This window comes from Megalops cyprinoides, chromosome 8 (assembly GCF_013368585.1).
Source record: "Megalops cyprinoides isolate fMegCyp1 chromosome 8, fMegCyp1.pri, whole genome shotgun sequence".
NCBI classification, from domain to species: domain Eukaryota; kingdom Metazoa; phylum Chordata; class Actinopteri; order Elopiformes; family Megalopidae; genus Megalops; species Megalops cyprinoides.
This window is the reverse complement of record NC_050590.1, coordinates 22,805,358-22,826,563: the sequence shown is the minus strand read 5'-3', so window position 1 is coordinate 22,826,563 and position 21,206 is coordinate 22,805,358. Positions and strand designations below refer to the sequence as shown.

At 39.6% G+C, this 21,206-nt stretch overlaps 1 protein-coding gene across 2 annotated transcripts in view; it reads right to left on the bottom strand.

The window, feature by feature from the left end:
- Positions 1-21,206, bottom strand: part of dgkza (diacylglycerol kinase, zeta a) — a 78,260-nt gene that overhangs the window by 47,700 nt on the left and 9,354 nt on the right. For both annotated transcript variants that reach the window (XM_036534506.1, XM_036534505.1), the window contains exons 2-14: positions 18,919-20,014; positions 15,199-15,307; positions 12,826-12,921; positions 10,794-10,871; positions 10,615-10,686; positions 9,462-9,518; positions 5,639-5,707; positions 5,404-5,475; positions 4,488-4,604; positions 3,727-3,798; positions 1,918-2,013; positions 966-1,048; positions 19-79 (exon numbers count right to left, since the gene is read on the bottom strand). In XM_036534506.1, the coding sequence (XP_036390399.1) occupies positions 19-79; positions 966-1,048; positions 1,918-2,013; positions 3,727-3,798; positions 4,488-4,604; positions 5,404-5,475; positions 5,639-5,707; positions 9,462-9,518; positions 10,615-10,686; positions 10,794-10,871; positions 12,826-12,921; positions 15,199-15,307; positions 18,919-19,961 (2,025 nt within the window). In that variant the 5' untranslated portion in view covers positions 19,962-20,014. The remainder of the gene's footprint in view (positions 1-18; positions 80-965; positions 1,049-1,917; positions 2,014-3,726; positions 3,799-4,487; positions 4,605-5,403; positions 5,476-5,638; positions 5,708-9,461; positions 9,519-10,614; positions 10,687-10,793; positions 10,872-12,825; positions 12,922-15,198; positions 15,308-18,918; positions 20,015-21,206) is intronic.

Here is a 21,206-nt window from a genome sequence, read left to right as displayed (position 1 = left end):
GAATGACCTTGCACTCACCGTTCCATCCCCTCCACAGGCCAGAATACGCAGGTTATGAACTCTACGGTACATTTCTAACCTTGAAAATAAAATTGAAAAAGAACAATATTAACAGTAACTGACCACAGCATAGAATCTGTTTATCTCTACAAACCCACTCCAATGAAAGTGCCCTGGTCTCATTTTAAAAACTAATCATGTGAGGAAAAAAATCTGTTCTGAATGACTTCACACATTTATAATAAAATTGCAGAGGGGCATGTCTACATGGAAAGATAATTAAATGCACATTTTCCAGTTTATTATTCTCTTGTTTTTCCTTCATCACTATGGTTTAATGAAACATAAAATCTAATTACACAGAAGCATACACCTGAACAGATCCTGTAACTATGGGCCATTAAATTGAACTGTCACAGGCAATGGGAGAGGAGATGTTCTAAGTATCGGTACTTGGGGAAATCTGAGCAGTGCTTTTCCCAGTAATTTTTGAATAACATCAGAAGGTCATATCCACTGCTAAGAGAGTCCCTGCATTTTCCGGCTGTTAGCAAGTACAAGTATCTGTTTTAGCCATCTTTAACATCACCTACCATGGTCTCTAACAAATTAACACAGATTCCCAGAATGTCTCTCAATTCAGGAAACATTTCACACAGTATTACAAGTAAAACAGGAGTGTAGAGTTCTTTGTTTTTGTTCCTTAGAAAAATATTAATATTATTATTTTTAATTATTATTAATAATAATAACAATCTCACACCTTCACTCAGAACACACAAAATAAAATGAAAATCTTAAAATTGATATCAGAATGAACATTGGATTGTAACCTCATTTTTTACTTGACAAATCTACATCAGCTAGATCAGATCTGAACCTGCATTACAAAGGCAAGCACTAACACTAATATTACTAGTTCAAAAAGACAGAACTGTAACATGTACAAGTATCTTTATACTTACCCATCTTTGGGTCCTCCTTGACTTAGGTCAAAAACTTGGCGGGGGTTGAGGTACCACATGAAGGACTGGATTATTTTTGCTCCCTTAAATGAGAGACAAAACAGAGAAAACAAATCAAATCAGGACTGTGACAGAAACAACGGCCACACATTAAACTGCGAGCCATTTTGGGAACAAAACCTTGATGCATTTAAATGAGAGCTGGAGTGGAGAGGAATGGGGAAAAGATCACCTTTATGTTTGAAGGGGTGTTATTTGACATGAAGATGTAATTTGATTTATGCACTTTATTGTTTGAGCTTTTTCTTTTTTTACAGAGCAATGAGTACTCGTAGACAGAATCACACTGCCCCAGGGGCCTGGATTGTTGAAGAGCTGCCCTGTTTTGGCAGATACATCATGTTCCCTGGCTGAACTTTGTGGGAGATGGTGCATGTGTATAATGTATGGTGTATAATCTGTACTGTACTTTTAATGTACAATCTGTGCTGTACTTTTAATCTGTATAGCAAGAATCTGTCAACTGTACTGTAAAAGTGTTAGCTACAGCTTAGCTGGTATATCAGTACTCTTTAAATCACCAAAGTCCTCAGAGACAGGAGAAAAGTGGTCTGATGAAGACAATGATCAGCTGAAATCAATACCTAATCCAAGTGCTCTGGTTGAATGAATACAAGCAGACGCTATAGCTCCGCAGGCCCAGGAATCGTAACTCCAGAAGCCAATTACTTGAAATCTATCGCCAGCTTGGTCATAAGGCTTGAGGTTGAATTGATCATCTGTCCTACAATCTACATCAATGAATCAATGTCACTCGACAGGCCACGCAAGTAGTTTTTATTGTGCCCCGTTCATCTAATCCAGCCACGTTAGAAACTGAAAGAGGAATCCATCTTTGAAGTGTTTTTGGGCACAAACAGATAGTGTTTATTATAGGAGTCAATGAGCTCACCTGATTACCCCCACTCTTTGGGTTGACAAACACAAGCAAGGGCTTCATGAGCTGAGAGGGAACAGGCTTCACGATGAAGGGCTTCCATCGGGCCTCCTGGAACAGAGCAGCACCATAAGACACAGAACCAATGTTTAACACAGGTTCAACAACATTTAACACAGAAGCTACCAAACACAATTATTCTACACACACATCACTCTTTTGACCAAAAGAGGGGCCAATGCATTTGATGATGGTCAACTGTTTCACAACAAAACATCAACCAGATTCCTTTTCCAAATCCTTTTTTGAGAAACATATCTCTTTCCGTCATTAGATCCTGGCTGATATTCAGATGGATCTTTCAGTCATGCACATTTGATGCTGAACATCAGAGCATAAATCAGAACCTAGTGAGGCCATGACATATAGAAAATTGTTTTGACCAAAATGGGATTTGATGTCCGGTTATTACTGCATGGAAGAGATGTGCATCATACTGCCACAGTAAGCACAAAATGTTGGTTTTACAACTGACTCTCTTTACCACATGCAAGTATTAATACAAACACAACATGTGTTAAGTACTTACAATGATAGATGCTAACATAAACTGTTTAATTAAATATTACAACATTAGCAGTTTTTTTTTGTAATACTGCATTGATTTTCTGATCATTACATGTGAGCACTTTGTGTAATACCACTGGTATTAGCTGAAATAAAAAACATTTCTGATACTTTACTGACACTAACTGTGCAAGATATTCTGTCCACTACACAGATTTAGTGGGTGGGGGTTGTTTTACCACACCCTTTCTGCCACATACATGGAGAGCAAAGGATACTTTTCTCTCTCACTTTCACTTTACTCTTCCCCTCAGTCACACCGTCTGATTTACCTAAGCAGCTGTGTTACACTGCAAGCCTTACGTGGCATGAAACATACACCAGCAGACAAGGACACATAGCTTTGTGTGAGGGCAGCAATACATGTCTGCAGTGCTAAGTTCACTTTACAGGGGCTGGTTGTTAGTCCACTCCCACAGAATGGCACTACCGTGCATATGGCGGCACCATAAAGGGTGTAACAGCATTGCAGTGCATATTATGGCACCATAGTACATGTGGCTCTGGAGATAGAGTGCACTTCATGCTTTTTGCGTGGACTGCTTCGACTAAAATACAGAAATAATCTCATTTCTACCGTTGGCTTGTTACATTACCTCTGTTTCCATAAAAGGAAGCAATGACATTGGTATATGCAGAACACTGTGTTGTGAAGTAATCGATGGTTCTGAATTTACTTTTGAGGTTCACCAAATACAATTAAGTGGTAATGCTGGATGCGTGAGGTCACATTAGTCAGATTCACCAATGAGACAGTATTTTTAAATAATCTTACTATCTGCCTTCATGACTCCTAGGTCACTTAAAATGACCTGAGCTGTCACTGGAAGAAGCTGAAATTGTCTGTCTTTAAACCACTATTGGCATCTAATTGAAGTGATTTCTCAGCTGCCGTGTCATGTAGAATTATGCCTTGCATTTATTTTGTCAAACTTTAAAATGTAAAAATGAACTATTCCCTTTCACAGTGGGGCTGACAACTTAGAATGCACCAGTGTGAGCACATACAGTATACTGTCAGCATATAGCATTGCATGAAACTGTTCATCAAAGCAATTTAACGAGACTTTAGCAATACTTTTGTAATAATGTGTGGAGGTAGAAGTATACACGGTACTGACATATATATGAACAGAAAAACACGCAGTAGTAAAAGCAAAGAAACTATCAGGGTACTAAACTATATTTCAGTCATACCTCTGCTCCTTTTTTGCTAGACTTGCGCTTGAATGAGGTCCGTTTTTTCTTTTTGCTTGACTTCAGTGATGTCTATGAAAAGGACAAGAACAAATGATTAAAATACAAATGACAGGTTTTGTTCAAAGAGAAAAAGAAAATAATTTACCATAATGCAAAATCTTAAAACTAAAAAATGAATCTCTTCATGTATTTAGTGTGTGGGCATATGAACAGAATCATTTAATTTCCCTTATTTTATTGAGCAGTTTTCTTATCATTCATGAAAAATGGTTGACTGGCTTTATTAAAATTTCCTCAGATACTAAATGTGCTTCACTAAATAACCTGGACCGATCACAGGAGCTTGAAACTTTGAGTATACAGCCCCCTGCTGGTAAGTGATAGAGGTATACGCGAGCTAATGAAGCCTCTAAGAAATTCCTTTATAATGAAGATATAATTTTAAAATATAAATATACACCCTATAGGATACAATCTTCAGAAATCACAGGGAATAATTCATAAGTGTTCCCAGTTTCCATTTTTAAATCCATCCAGTAAAGAGGATTCTGAGCATCTCTTCTACATGAGCATCCCCCAGTGTCACTGCTTCTTTCATCTTTTCTCATGAATGATAGCAATAACGTAAATAAGGCATCCATATGGCCACCTAAGGCAATTATGAGTGGCCTTCCAGTGAAAAAATGTGACAGGAGAGTTTGTGAGTGACAGGGCACCTGAGATCTGGGTGGGGGGATAGTTTTTCTTTGACAGTGTACCTGAGGTCTCCGGACACGGATGATCCAGGTGGGGGGCACAATAACAGCAGCGTGTGCCCCCAAAGAGCAGGCCTCTTCAATCTGTTGCAGCATGAAGCATGTGACCTTATTGTGATACTGCACAGAGAAAGTTAAAAGCAGTCAGCCGCAAAGGTAAGAATCTTTGTCAAGCTCCTGCATGCACATAAGCATGCACACACAGATCAACATACAAACACTATCACATATACATACATGTAGCATGATAACATCTCTAGAGCAACAACATCTAGAACTAGAGCAGCACGTTACTAAATATGTTTATTTACATGTATAGCAAACTGCCAGGGTTTGTGGGGAAGGACCCAGGTGCAGACAATGCAGGCAGTACAAAAAGTCTAATCTTTAATGACAAGTCCAGAAATCACAAGCCTAATTAAAGTCAGAAAAACAGTCCGAGTCAGTAGCCCAAAATCCAATGGAAAACACACATCCAAAAATGGCAGAGAAATTCAGGACAGGCAGAGTTGGTAACAGGTAGAAACAGAGCAGGCTTACAAACTAACAGAAGGAACAAAACAGCTAAGAGACTGAGACAATCAAAGAAAACAGCAGGATATATGTAGGCAGGGAGACTATGAGAGGACAAGACACAGGTGTACAGAACAGGCTTCAGGTGATGGGTGTGGCTGAGTAACGGGAGGGTGGGGAGGCAGGTGGGACAAGGAAACACAAGTGCCTGTAAACAAAAACAAAAGACACACCCACACAGACAGACAGGGAAAAACACATAGAACAGGAGGACCTCAGGCAGAGGTCCTGACAGCAAACACTGTCAACATGCGAATAATGCTACAATACATACTGACAACAGGCCAACTAACATAGATACTGAGGACCACCGCTGCTCAGCAAAGCAGATTCTAGTCCAACTTACTGCTTGTTTACACCAGGAACAGCTGATGGCCACTATCTCTTTACTATGAAATGCAAACTTCTGCTGGAAACCCTGTAAAAACAAGATGCAGGAATAGCAACGTTAATTTAGATCTAATCTAAAAAAGCACTCAGATGCACACATTATCCACCCCTTTTATACAGAGCCTAAGGCCTCTCCACTGATGGATTTTCATTTATACATCACCCATACTGTGCCATATCCACTGCCTCACCTTCCCACACTGTCGACACTTCCCTTCCTGTCGCCGCCTGTGGACCCAGTGATGCCGGACAATGGTGGGCTGAAATAAACACATTTCACACAAATCATAATTCTGCACACAGCAACCTAAAACACATTTTATGGGTGTCTCTAGGAAAAAAACCTTCATAATCCCCATTTATAATCCACATTCACAATCCCCAGTTAACTCACGCATCCCACATGAGAATTGTGTCCAGGACATTCCTCTACAGAAAATAATATACTGAGAATATATTTTAGAGAATGTATTCTTTAGTACAATCATTAAATTGAAAATGTGTAAATAATTGCTGTTGTGGTATATTGCTATATAGATTGCATTATTTATTGAATTAATATAGTTTAAATTTATTTGCCATATATTCTCTTAGGCTGATCAACATATTTCTTCATATTATTTCATTTTTGTAGGGGTTGGCATAAATGTTAAAGATCTGCAAGAGGCACTGCTGAATACATGATGACTTTCTTTCCTTTAGCATCTCTGCTAAGGATTGCACTAGATAAGAGTATGCAGTGTCCAAGGGAAGTCAACTCAAAGGTTCTTGCTGAGTTGTACTCTGCTCACGTCTTTTATGAAATATTTCCCAAATACCTTGTATGCCACACCATCCCTAAAACCAACATGACAGACATAAATGCAGTGAAGAAGTGGTAAAGAAGGATAGAACAGAATGCAGAATAGAAGACAAGGATATGGCAGAATGTCAGGACAGACAGAAGGTGAGTAAAAGAAAATGGAGACAGATGGATTGCTGCAACATACACAAATTCGAGTTTCTTCTGAAGTCCAGAAAAAGCACCGTGCACACACTTAAAGCCTTTGCCCAGAAGCCTGTCGTTTCTGGAGTATCTACATGGTTTCCACTGCATTTATTGAAGCAGGAGGAGGTACCTTGGTACCAGGATCATGCATGTGGTCACCATGCAGTTAGCCCTCACTATGAAGCTAACAAGGGATCTTTATGAACTGACCATTTTTAGAACTCTTCAGCCAACAAAAGAGCAAAGCATGATGGGAGTTGAGGTCAGTTGTATGGCATGTGGATGAAGCCAAATGAAAATGAAGCCAATGGAGGAAAAAGAAGTGTGTAAAACAGAGTAAAATGGAATACAAAGCAGCTAGCTAGAGGTAAGGCCTGACAAAATGAATGGTGAATGTTAAAGTGGTATGGTCCAGAAAGATATAAAGCCACACAGATGACCAGGGTAGTAAATTTAAAATGTGTTCTGCATTTTTAAGATTTTGAATCAGATTTTGCTACTTCATTGATTTGTTTTCTGATCATCTAAATGGAGCTGCTTGAGAAATAAATAATGTAATAATGTAATAAGAATAATAATGTAATAACATATTTAAACATATTCTTTACATCCATTTATTTGTATATATCTCTAAATCCAAATAATATGACAGCATGTACTTTAAAAAATGCCAAATTTAAAAACTGATACCCAGACAAAATCAGAACAAATTAGAAAAGTGTGCTTCTGACTACCTGAATTTGATTTCAGTGATGTATTATCAAATTTCACTCACTGGGTTTATGATTTTCAATGTGTTGGCATGTCATGCTTTGACTGAATTCCTGGCTTAATTCTATGGGCCTTATTCACAGTCAGCTTGAGAAGGTATCAAAGGGAAACTCAAACTACACCATACATATATAGTATATATGCGTATGTGTGTGTGAAATTCATGTATTTGTAATGTTGCATAGTTAGCAATAAGTATGCTCTAGGCTGAGATTACTAATGGTTTTATGAAAGTTACAGTTGTGGTTCCCATTAAGAAAGAACCTCTTCCTAGGACAAATGGAAGCCCTACATATCAAATTTGTCAGAAATGTTGGCAGCAGCAGCCTTGGTGGTTCTAAGGATAGAACCACTCCTGCCATGGGTCGCAAAACACAATTTACACCCCAAATGAGACTTGTGACTTGGTTAACAAGAGCCCATTGTATGGCTCTGGACCCATGAAGGAATAGATGACTCATTTTTCATGGTGTTCCTCTTTGGCTAACCTTGAGGAATGAGGTGATAACTATAGACACTTCCCTAAAAGGCTGTATATATTGAGGACACAAACACTCAGATGCACACAACAATGAATATGTGTAATGATCCCATGGAAAACAAGGCCTCCCCCTCTTTAAACAGTACATGTCTCATTCCATATCTCAGTTCTATTAAGACAACAGCCAGGCATGCCAGCAGAGGTAGCTCGCTCTACTAGGACTGTAGTTACATCCTTGGCAGGGGGATCACACTGTCATTAACGTGTGCAGCAGCCACATGAACCGCAGCATGTATCCTCCTCAGGTTCTGCTGAGTCAGTATTGCATGCCAAGGTTGCTTGAACTATGCTGTGCTGCAGGTACCTGCTCTTGCAGATGATGGAGGAGCAGAGGCCTCCATTTCCTCACAACCTTGATGGCATAGTCATCCACAGTAAAGACCACAATACTATTGCTACAATGATGGTCAAAGTGAGGTAAAAATAGATTTATGAGACCAACAGATGACGGTTAGTGTCCTTTGTCATTCAGAATGTACAGGTCTAAGCAAACAGGTAGCTGACCACTCAATATGCTGAGGTAGGAAGTTCTGTCCTAAGGTCATGGGTAATGACTTTGTTGGCACAAGTCTTAAAATGACTGACTAGCATAGGCATCACTCACTGTATCAATAATGATGGTCATCCTTTGGTTTTACAGATCTGCATTTATGTACATCATCTACAATCTCTTTTTAAGGGAAAGAAAAATGTTTGAAATGTTTGAACATCAACAAAACAATGTTTTAAGAAACTAACCCAAGAGACCTTTGCTATTCTATGTACTAAAGATACCAGCACATGGGAAATCTAAGAATACACTGCTTTGCCCATGCTTAATGCTTTTACACAAATGGGGATTCATTCTTAACATACTAACAACAACTAAAATTTGTTCAACAACTGCGTCATTTTTAAATTATAAATGACCGCAATTCTTTAAGAAAGAATTCATTTTCATTTGTATTCATGTACTAATACAATAAACAAGTGATCAATACTTATACTTATACTTATACCTGGATACACAAAACATGTTATTGATACCATGACTCCTTTCACTGTTTGTAATTATTCTTTTAGATTGTAAAATGAATTTAGGCCACAAAATAATAAGCCAAGGGCAATACAGAAAACAAAAACATGGCACACTAACTATAATATAGAGTCTACGGGCAATATGCACACCTATGTTCCCATGACAACCACACAGGAATTAATAAATTTACTGTTTCTTTCTGAAAGCCAGATAAACTATTGGTATTCCTTTTCATGTTCTTTTTCATTAATATCAAACTGAAGATGAAATGAATTTTAAATTGACTGAAAAGATCATTCTGTTCTTTCTAAGTGCACGGTGCATCAAACCAAAACTCCAGGATCTTTTTAATGATATGTGACAATGCTAGTGTCTACAAAGTATTGATTTTCCAGAATGCCATTGCAAATAAACAGTACTCTACCCATCATCACAGATGAATAACAAGTTAATATAACATTCTTTAACAATACACCACATATAGAGCCGTCGTGTGCACAGTGTACAATAACCTCCAAAGGTTTAACACTGTGTGGAAGTGCCCTTTTTAAAAATGTATTTTTTGCGACTTTATTTGTAAGAATCAGTGAATTCCTAGGTTTACTGTATGTCAGCCCCGGGTAGGACGTAAATGAGGTCAAGGTTAGGGTTTTGTCAGAAAATAATAATAGTAATGATAAAACAAAAAAACTTTACCTCTCGTATGTTTCTTGATCCTGATTCCCGGAATGATGGTTTACACCTAAAATTAATCTGGAGAAAAAAATAAAACAATGATTGTTAAATACTTTTAAATACTGAGAATGATCAACCTGAAACCTCAATCACAAAAATCATTAAGCATCACATGAAATCCAGACTCAAAGTCCCATTTGCACCCAAATGATTACTCCAAACCCAAGATGAATCACAGTAACCAAAAGCCTTCCCCAGGAATAGGACAGAGATCATGTCTTGATTGTGTTGAGCTTTTTCTTCAATCAGAGGTGAGGTGTCTCCCAGATTAAAGACCCAGCAAAATGCCACACCTATCTATACACAGGAAATAAACATCCACCACTGCTGTTCCCAACATGCACTGAACATGACTGCCATTAGTTACATCCTGATTACTGTCTGCTTCAGAACAAGTGTAGGGGAACTAGATTTTGCTAATCCGTGTATTTCACAAAGAAACATTGGTATCAGATTAAAAAATTATTCACTACAAGCGACTTCTTCTATTTCCTAGCTTATGAGTAGAGCTGATACTAGGGAATGTAGGAACAGTGAAAAGATTTTTCCATGCACAAATTTGTACCAGGGTAGAAATACTTCTATGTTTGCAGTGTAACATGACAATAATAAAATATTCATTTAAAACATTAATATGACAAATCTTACAAAAATGATAAGCACCATATCTCAGGTAGGAAATGTGTATTGTTCCATTTGTAAATTCCCTGTACCCTAGGCTGTATCAACAAAAGACTAGATACAGACACTCCGGTGACTGTCATACCCGCATAGCCACCCCCCCCCCAACAACAACACACACACTTCCCAAAATACAGGACGCAGCCTAAACAGATACTACATAAGCACCCTTACAGACAAGACCACCCATAACATAAATGCTGCAGGAAAAAAAATGAAAGAGCTTCTATATCATAACAACGCTCCCAGGCCTGAGATCCACACCACGGCAAAAAGAGTGCCCATATTTGCTAAACCAATCAGAGCAGTTATAGTCAAAATGGTATTGATTGTTTTTTTTTAGATAGAGCCAATCAGTGTGCAGGAAAACCAAAACAAGGGTCTGCGATTGCTCCCAGAGCCAGTCCAGCACGACGCAATCTGTGTGTCTCACACGAAAGGATGAGTCTTTAATGGGCAGGTCAGGGAGACTTTCTACTGGGGTCATTGCGTCCGTGTGAGAGAGCTGGGGAGAACAGGGAGAGGGGTTGGCACAGCTTGACAGGGCAACCTTGGCAGGTCTCACCTCATTCTTTGTGTTCCTCTGCAGACAGATACTACCCTGGCACTTACTTTTTCTAGTTGCTCGATGCAGATCGTATGGACCACTATCTTGCATGCTGCACACTTCTTCCTAGTTACAGATTTTTGCTGTCATGAGAAGAAAGAAGAAAACAGCCAAGGAGAACATTAAGAATACAAACTGATGCATTCAGAACAGAAGTGGTGAGTATGGTGACTTACACTACCACAAGTGTATCATTCCACTGTCTTGTCACTATAATCCCTTAAAATAAAGTCAGTTACCTGAAAATATCAACTTGTTGTTTCTCTGACATTATGGCTCAGCATTTACAGAATGTGATATTTGCATTTACAGAATGTTATATTTGCAATAGTTGTTCAGTGACCATTGAAGGCCTGAAAAGCGATTTTAAATTTTCTACCAAAGGGCAACCACTAGGTGGAGCCATTTCTCCATTTTTGAGTTATTTTTGAATACCCTGTGAAAAATTGTAAATTTGGTACTTAAACAACACAGGAGGGAGCACATACACAAGCAACAATTTGACTTGGACTCATAACTTATTGTTAAGACTAAGATGTCATCTTGAGTAGAAATTAGTTATGGTGATTCTACTAACATACATTAAAATATCTCAATACAGTAAAACGTTTTAACCATGCTAACAGTGCACATTTACACTGACCCTATATATTTTGTTAATATTTCGACAATGTTCAAAAAGATGGGCCTATTTACTCTATGAGACCTCTGAAATCACTAAACTATGGGTCTTCCCAGAGTTAAATGTAGGACACAGTAAATAATACACACAGCCTGGAATCTTAAACATATTTTATATATATATTCTCAGCATCTACAGAATATGTTTATTCCTACAGATGCCTCATTTTTTGGATCTAGTGAATGCACACAGCATGAGTCTTGAACTTTACAATTACAAAGTCTTGAACATTATAATTACACATTTAAAAACAGGACATATCTGGAAATTTGTCAAAGGGAAATTTCATATTTACAGTAGGGCTTTTGTACCAAGCAGTTATTAAAACATGCAATAGCTTAATAGTGCTCAGTCAAATCAGGGATTCTTGGAGTGCTCAAGCGCAGGCTTGCTTGATGCACTCTAGATTATAGGTAAAATGACAACCCTAAATGAGCCAAATGGCTTATTCTTGTACTTAAAATATATTATTCTTGTTTTCTAGGAATACGAATGCACTGACATACAGAGAGTATGATAAAATGGTCAGTATAGTTAAACAAACTCTGCCAGTGAGTCTGATTGGCAGACAGCATTGTTGTTATTCAAGCAACAGTATATCATTCTTCAAAGGCTTCACTAACTCTGCAGAAAGGTGATTCTGCTTTTAAAACAAAAGGCAATAAAATGTAATGTTTTTGATCAAGTGACTCAGGGGAGTTCAGTAATGTGTCTATTTTAGAATGGAAAGGCTGCCACTACAGGATGTACTGATTACCACTTCTTTTCAAATGTTTAGATGAATGTAATCTATTGCATATGTATGTTTAGACCCCTTTGCACTTTCAAAGAGAGGCTTCCCATGTACTGTTTTCCAAAATATACCATCCCATGACTGTACTCTATGTAACACAGAAGACTGTTTCAAATAAATCTTTTCAATATAAACAAACTGGAAGCAGAAGAATCTGCAGAAGATTTGTTGTTTTAAGCAAATTTTAATGAAAAGTCTGTGGGAGACTTTGACTTTAGAAAAGTTTTTCTTTTTGAAGAAAAGGAAGGAGATCTTAAGATTTGTTTATAAGACAAAATTCTGTATTTCAGAAGAAGGGAGTTGCATGGCAAAACATTTCTCCAACGAAATGTTACCTTAAACATTTTTATTTAAAAGAAATAATCCTCACATGAGTGCATTTGGCATCCTATTTCCTGTCTCCTTCCTAACTCCCCCTCTATGCTCCTCCTCTGCACTCACCCCACCCTCAGCTTTGCCCTAGCTCACACAGCAGCTGCTGCTCTTTCCCTCAGGAAGGGGTTGCCATGGCGTCAGCTCCGTGTGTGTGTGTGTGTGTGTGTGTGTGTGCGTGTGTGCTCACCAGTGTCTTGGCAATGCAGTGCTGCTCTCCGACGTAACAGAAGTCCCCGGAGACATTGGTCTCAAACCAGATGTGCTCCCCGTACAGGGCGTTCTCCTGGGGGGGGAGGAGGGAAAAAGATTGCCAGCAGTGCTTTGGCCTACATACACATCTAAACTGAAATCTGAGCTGAAATCTCAACCTGATTCCTGAAACGTCTGACATCTCAGTTTCAGTGACAGAGAAGAATGCACTTTGAGATCAACACAAACACAGTACATTCACAGAGAACTTACTGACCACTATTTCAAACACTGAATATTCATGAAGGAAATAATGATTTGTACATACAGAGAGAACAGGCGTGCTCTCTAGGTTAGGGTTTTGCCTGAAAACACTGACTGATCTTTTTGCACTAAAATGTTATTGATACATATGAGTTTGCAAAACCACTGCAGACAAGAAAAGAAACATTTTCACCATTATCCCTAACAGAAACATTCAAATAAAACCAAAATCAAAGATTTATTGGTATTGCTATGCGATCATTTTAGAAGCTATGACTTCCATAATGGATTTGCCAAGAAATTTTGTTTTTTCATTTTACCAATACTGTACATGTACCAATATGAACACACAGTTACTTACAACACTTTAATTACAATGCTTAGAGCTTTGCATCCAAAATATTCAGCATGCTTTTCAGAACAGCAATTAAGGCAGAGTATTTTCATCATACAAAAGCAGTGTCACATCTGGGCCTTGACTCTGTGATCCTCCAGCCCAGAGTTCTCTATCTGCTTGCTAGCTAACTAGCTCTCCTATGCATATTGCTAGTGTTTATGAAGATCACAGTTCTGTTGCAGAAGGAAAGCTTGGCTGGAAAGTTATCAGTCATAAGATGAAATTGTTGCCTTCAGAGCATAAGAAAGCCCAACACTGTCAGCATTGTCTTAAAGCCCTGTGGACTTTTCCAAGGGGGAGCTGCTGTCATTGCACATACATTTTCTGCCACAAGAGGGCATTGTACACAGATGGTACACAAAATTGATAAAATATACAACCATTCAATTGGTTTAAAGTTCTAATAGAAGAATCTCTACAACTACAGAAGCTATTTTATGTCCTATGTTTGTGCACATACAAGGTGTGAGAAAGCTGCTGTGGAAGTCGTCCTAAGCAAGAGTTAAAATGTACCACAAGATATTCTGATGAAGTATGAAGTGAAAGTATGGCTCATGCATACATGCATATTTGAGGGTATGAGCAAAGCATTATGCTGAGTTTACATTTGCTCTTTATTAACCTTTTACATAAGTGCTAAATGTTTCACCAAAGTGCCAAAGGACACAATGTCACTTCTACTGTGTTCTCTGATTCTGTGTCTCTGTTCTCTGTTCTAGGTAAAGGCTATTTAAAAAAACACAAACAGGCAAAAAAGGTGAGTACACTAGGAAATTCATTAAAAAAGGTATGTTAATATAGTATTTCCCTAAAAGCACTACCTTGACGTCTGGCGGTGGGACAGAGAGGATTTATAAAGGTGTTATAAATAATATATCTGTTTTACAAACCAGGTAAGGCAGGCTGTCTTATTCATTAAACCAGGGAAACTCTTGTCCTTGAGAGGCAAAGTGTCTGCAGGCTTTCATTCCACCCAGGCACTTAACCACCTGATTCAACTAATCACTGTTTTGATTGGATCAGGTAAACCTCCCTCTCCAGTTCAGAGTATTAGAGGTTTAAAAGAGCTGGATTGCTGTCGCTGAGTAGCTGTGCTTTATACAAACTTCTTTTTGTCTTGTGCAGATATATTCACAAGGGGATATATTCAGCCAATTAGAAAGGGGGAAGATTACATGGCTGCATAAATGATTTTGGCCAGGACACCAGGAATCCCAAAATACCATTCAATATTTTTTAAACAAGTAAATCAAGACCTTGGCTTCACAACTTGTGCAATTTAACAACTTGTGGAATTTAACGGTACTCGGTTTAACATTAGTGTACAATAAAAGCTGTGAAGTGAAAAAAGTGCGATTTTGTAAACTGCTTAGGTTATATTTCAAATAGTTGAACTGCTCAAAAAAGGGGTGGCTCAGATAGGTGTGCACTAGGAAGGCATAGCAGTGGGAAAACTGGTCTTCTATTCAGAAAGGGAGGAACAAACACTTAAGTAAATGAGCTATATAAATTTAATTGCTTCAGTACATATCCATCTGTAGAAAAGTATAACATGCAAACTGTCAACACTGTAAGTCAAAATAAGAAGATGAATAAGCACATAAACAATATAATGTAACAGAGTGTTTGCTCAACAGATGTCTGACAGCACTGGGACTGGGAAGCCCTGCTCTAATGTATGGTATCTGGGTTATGTTGGAGACCACTCACGCTCCAGTCCACTGTGCTGCGGATTTCTCGGTCCGGGTCGCTCTTGATGACAGCCGAAGCACTGGGCTGGGCAACCAGGTGCTGCAGGCCCGACTTTGCGATGGCTTTCCTGAAACGAAACAATCACTCAACCTTTTAAAGCAAAAACAAGCTTGTTACCTTCATCAAAAAGCATGAAAACAAAGTGAAATACTTAAAGACATTAGTATGTGATTTCAATAGTTTCCCAATGGAGAAATCTCCATCACCTTTCACAGTTTCTTCACACTCAGTACATGACACCCCCCCTCTCTGATGCAGCAGTAAAAAAGGTGAACTTTCCTTCATCTACCTCCCAACACAAGGGAAGCACAGATAAAATGGATATAATTCAGCTTCCATATGCTAAAACATAAACAAGCTGTCCAAATAAAAGAGGAAGGTGTGTCAGTTTTATAAATCTATGATCATACATATAATATGACCTTAGTCTGAGGGGTACATAATCTGAAGTAAGTTAGGAAGCCATTGATTTTCAATATGGATAACTACACAAGTAAAGGGAAATTTTAAAATAATGCTTAATGTTGTGCCTTAACTTAAGCAGTCACAAATTAAATTATGAAATTAACCAAAAATATTGTGTCATAATGGAAAAAATATTAAACCTGCTTAGATTGTTTCTCAAACTTAAGGACAGAGTAACAATGTTATTACACTGACTACACCCATAGCACAAGCACAGAAACAGAAAGATCAGAAAGGTTCCACTACATAAAACAGTCAAGTATATGCAGTCAGGCTGTCATATCAGAATAGGACTGAATGAGTGTCTGTGTTCAAAGTAACAGGTATCAAAGGTAATTCTTCATCTGTGATATAAGCTAATGTGAAGTAGCTAACTATTTCTGCATACAGTATATTTATTCTAAGTGTCACTTCATAAATTTGTAAATTCACTTTATAAATTTCACAAAATTTATATACATATTAATTGTACAGCTGTGGATTGCTGCCTGCCCTTGCCACTAAGACCCATATGGTCTGGCTGTGGGTGTTAGATATGCTGATGGGGTGATCAATGTTGTGAGTGACTCACTTTGCTCACAGGAGCATCTTCTTTCTATCAGAGGAGTCTAATGAGGCTAACATCTAACACAGCCACCCTCTAATGAGCTGCACACCATAGTTGTGGTTTCCAGAAAGACAGCTACCAGAACATGTTGTTCTGACAAAGTTGCTGTGGTGTTGTAGCGTGTGCCTTGAAGGTCTATGTTCAGAAAACCTCCAACGAATGCTGCTGAACTACTTTCCTCACAAACACACCTCTTCTCTGAAGAATTATCAGTAGTTTATTTCATAATTTTCACTTAACGACTGCAATATGTCTATATAATGAAACTGAGATGACTATAAAGTAGGGCTGGGCGATTAATTGAATTTTATTTTCAATTACGATTTTGGCTTCCAACAATTATGAAAACAAGATAATCAAGATAAAACAATTATTGTGTTGCGCATATATATATATATATATATATATATATATATATATATATATATATATATATATATATATACATATTGTCAGTACTCCCGCCTCCTAGCCCTGCGCTTTTGGTTTTTTTTTCCTTTTTCCCTTGTTTCTGCCCGGCCCCTTTCTCCGCCCCGTCTCCACCTGATTACCTGCGCACCTGCATCTCATCCCCTCGTCGGTCTGTCCCTTTATATGCCCTGCTCGCTGTTTAGTCTTTGCTAGTTCGTCTCAGTGTTTTTTGCCTGTTTCGTCCCCGCGTTTTCTTTGCTTGCTAGTTTTGTGATTTACGACCTGCCTGTTTCTGACTTTCCCGTTTTGGATTTGCCCTCGGACTGCCTCTCTGGTTTTGACCCTGCCTGCATACTCGTTTTTGATTCTGCCGTGCGTTTCTCTGCCCTCGCGTTTTTTTGGGTCTGCGACTGTGTCCTAACCTGTGCTGCCTGACACATATATAAAATTTATTATTTATGTTATTTTATCTAACTCTTTTTTTGTTTCAGAAGTCAATGAGCAATCGTGTTAAATAATCGTAATCTCAATATTGACCAAAATAATCGTGATTATGATTTTTGCCATAATCGAGCAGCCCTACTATAAAGTATGAAAATCGTTGATAAACATTTGACCCTACGAAATTTAGTTGGACAAACCAAGAACATGGAGCACACAGCATGTACATAGCCTTTATTAGGTGTCTAAGGTGGGTTTTTTATGCTTTTTCCCCTTTATGAAACTACTTTGGAATCGACAACTGTACATTAGGCTTGTCTCAAGCTGGCGCCAGTTGGAAGGTAAGAACCACTTCACTTATGTCAACTGACTAACTGGTAGGTGCCAAATGACTCACACGGGGCCTGAGAGTGGTAAGCCAACCTGACCAACCTACCCACCCCTATCTTCAACAAAATGAAGCTCTGCTATTCTGCCTGTACACTCCTGCTCATTGTTAGTAGATGACACAGCTGGTTGCAAACCTGAGCTGCAGGGTTCAACCGGCACTCCAGAAGAGCACCTTGCTGACAGAGCCATTTGGGAGCCCCCCTTTAAACACAAGGTGCCTTTAAACATTGTGAAGGATCATAGCTTCATTAAACAAAGACAAATGCAAAAAAGTGGAAAAATAAGACAAAAAGGTCAGCTGTGATGGAGTCCTGTGGGACAATAATATATATATAATATAATAATATCCAGACAATAATATCCAAAAAGAGGCTGTCTGTGTAGAAGCATAATAATTAGTGTCTGAAGAAATACTAGATGTGATGACTTGCTTCCATACTCTCCTCAAAGCATTGTAGCTGTACCATCAGATGCCATTCAGTCCAGTATGAGATTATTACAGGATAAGACTGTTCACCACGCAGGGTGCGAAAGTAGAGCAAGAAAACCAATGAGACATTTGACAGGCTTTCTACCCTTCATTGTCAATTGATAGAACAGTCTTAAATTTCACACACAACATGCATCCCATTAAAAATACAAAAATTATTTTGAGCTGATGGATGTATGAAGAATAGCTCTAAAAGGTTACAATTCGCAATAGGCAATCAAAATAATGATTGGAAAAAATCATTACAGTTTTAGCACTCCTAAGGGACTACTGTATGAAGAGAAATCATTTTTAATTATGCACTGCTTTATTAACTCAACCATTCCCCTCTTTCTCTCAAATTCAACTGACCAAGCAGAAAGAGAACTGACTGTCTGCTTTGGCTCAAATTAAATGTTTCTGTTTTCTTTGCTTTTGGTCAGTACCTGTACTGTCCTGCTCATACTGCTTCAGGTCATGGGCCGTTCCAAAGAGTATTTGTCATTTCCATGCTATATTAAGACTTCTGTTTAATATAACTGAAAGGAAAAGGTGCATTTCCATTACAATGAACAGAGTCAGAAGATACAGTGGTGGACTGTCACATAACGCTGATGTAAGTAATGTTCTGCATGATATAAGAACTTATTCACACCTGCTGGTACATACGTATTTAAACTAGAGAAGAAATAATCTGGTCAGCATACTTTAGGGACACCCATCACTGCTCCACCTGCACATTTTTGGAAAATACTTTTTGATGACTTTGAGGAAAGTGCCAGGCCAGTCAACAGACAACAGTATACATACAACAGAACCATTCACACAATTCCCGGAGCATGCAACATGTGGAGAACTATAGCTAGTTACCCTATTAAAGTAATGGTCTACATACGAGAGGAACCCACTCCATGTTTCCAGTTGGGGGTCGTAGTAGGTGCCCTGCAGGGGGCTGAGGGACCCCCGCCGGCCGGGACTCCTCCAGCAGGCAGAGCAATTCCGATAGGGTGAGAGAGACACCCGGCGGGCTGCCACTGCATTCCTCCGACTGGGTGGGGTTGCCCCCTTCCCAGGCCAGGGCGTTCTGGACTTGGAGATGGATGAAACCCGACGATGTTGGCCTGCATGACGATTGCATCCATAAAGGCCGTGGGAGTTCTTCCTATAATAGACGCCATCGGTGAGCTGCAGGTGGGAGGAGTTGCGGCGTAGGCAGCGAGGAGTGCAGATCAGGGGCTGGGGATTTTCAGCTTCTGCCTCCCCCCGAGTGATATCACAGTCCCATGATAAAGTGGTGTCCTCCAATTCACAGTCTAACACTTCTGATTCACTCAAGCCACCTGACTCAAAGGGTCTGCTCTCCTTTTCACTGCCCCCTGACTCATTGCCCTCTGAATCACTCTCGTCATCCTCGCTGTCCCAATCACCCTCACTGTCCCCATCGTCCTCTGAGTCGGAGAGGGAGAGGACGCCCTCACGGGCCTCTCCCCGCACTTCCACTTGCTGCTCCCTGGTGCGCACGGTCCCATTTCCCTCCTCCTCTGTCATCTGGATGAGGCTGGCCAGAAGCATGGAGGACCCCAGGAGATGGGTGTCAATAGTACGGATTTTGGCAGCCCGTCTGCGCCGAACAGCAAAGCGGGGATGCAGCCTGGGAGTGGTGGTGCTGGAGCGGCGGCGGCCATGGTGGGCCTTTACCACCCGGCCACCACCTGAACATACACCCCCTGTGATGGGGAGGACTCCTTGCAGCTGTGCACTGGAACGGCGGCGCTGGGTGAGCATGGCCGAGGGCAGACCCGCACTGGAGTGCCGACGGGCCTTGCTAGTAGGCACTGCCACACTGGGCCTCCTGTGCCGACAGTACTCTGCCCCACCTGCTCCTGATGTCCCACCTGCCTTCTTCTTCTTAAAGTGCCTTCTGAAAAAGGTGTCCATGGTGATCACAGGAAGCAGCTAAAGGTCCCGCCTATATTATTTCTGTGCAGTGGCTGTTGGTGAAATAATTAGTCTGTCAGCATAGATTATTGGATCAGGTACAAGCTCCTACTGTCTCAAGGAATGCAGTACTGTTCTTCTGACCTCATGAGGAAAACCAGGAGCAGATGCCTTTTGAGAAGCTGAAGAAAACACTGTCAGAGAAAGTATTCAGGTGGCCGCAGCTCACTAGGGCAGCCAACTCAAAATACTAACAAAAGTTAGTCACCAGACTAAAATGTGACTGTGGCCTTTAGAAGTGCCTGGATTAAATAAGACTGTTGCACATACATTCTACATAGAACTAAACAGATTAGGTGGAAAGACGTAATGCACACCACCGCAAAACCAACTTGCAACTTTCATTTGACTTTGCCATTTAAAGCCTAAATGATGACATAGCTAAAACTAGACCACACATAAGACAAGAGGGAGGGACATGTCAACAATCTCTCACTCCTGCCTTATTTATTTTTCCTTAACTACTGCTCTGACTAAAACCAGAGCACATCTTCCATTACCAATTCATACAACTGCATGTCTAGTTGAGCGAACCCACCCATGATTCAATCATATGACCAATCACACTGACTAACATTTCCTATATGACTACTGAAACAATTTCAGCTGATTCCTTTACTTAATTAGTTTGTCCTGTGGGACTTCAAACACTATATAGCCTTGGCAGAACTGTTGCATAAGCTATATATACAGCAGGTTCTTATTTGGAGTAATGAGGCTTTAGGGTTGTACTCAAAGATAACCCTAAAGTGTCTGACCCATTTTGAACAGACTATGAAACAGACTGCATAGAGTATGAAACTACACAATGGAAGGAAACCAGGGTATCTAGATTAACACTTGAATCACAAAGCATCACACCACTTAACTAGAACACTTAACCATAACTGCCAGCCTCTGGCAGTTCAGATATACCTTTAAAAGGTCATATAACCCACATGTTAGCTTTGCTAATGCTCACATATATGGCCCAAGCAGTAGCTTTACTAATGCTCATTTCTGCAGCCCACACATTAGGCTTGCTTATGTTCATTGCAGTGTTGTTAACAAGTGCTGGGTAAGAGATCCGCTCCTTCAAACTGTGGTGCAACACTCAGACCACAGCCACCACCTCCCAGAGCCTCCCTGCTTCAGTAAAGGTCAATTATGCAACTGCAGATTGACCGCCACAAAGAAAACTTTTTA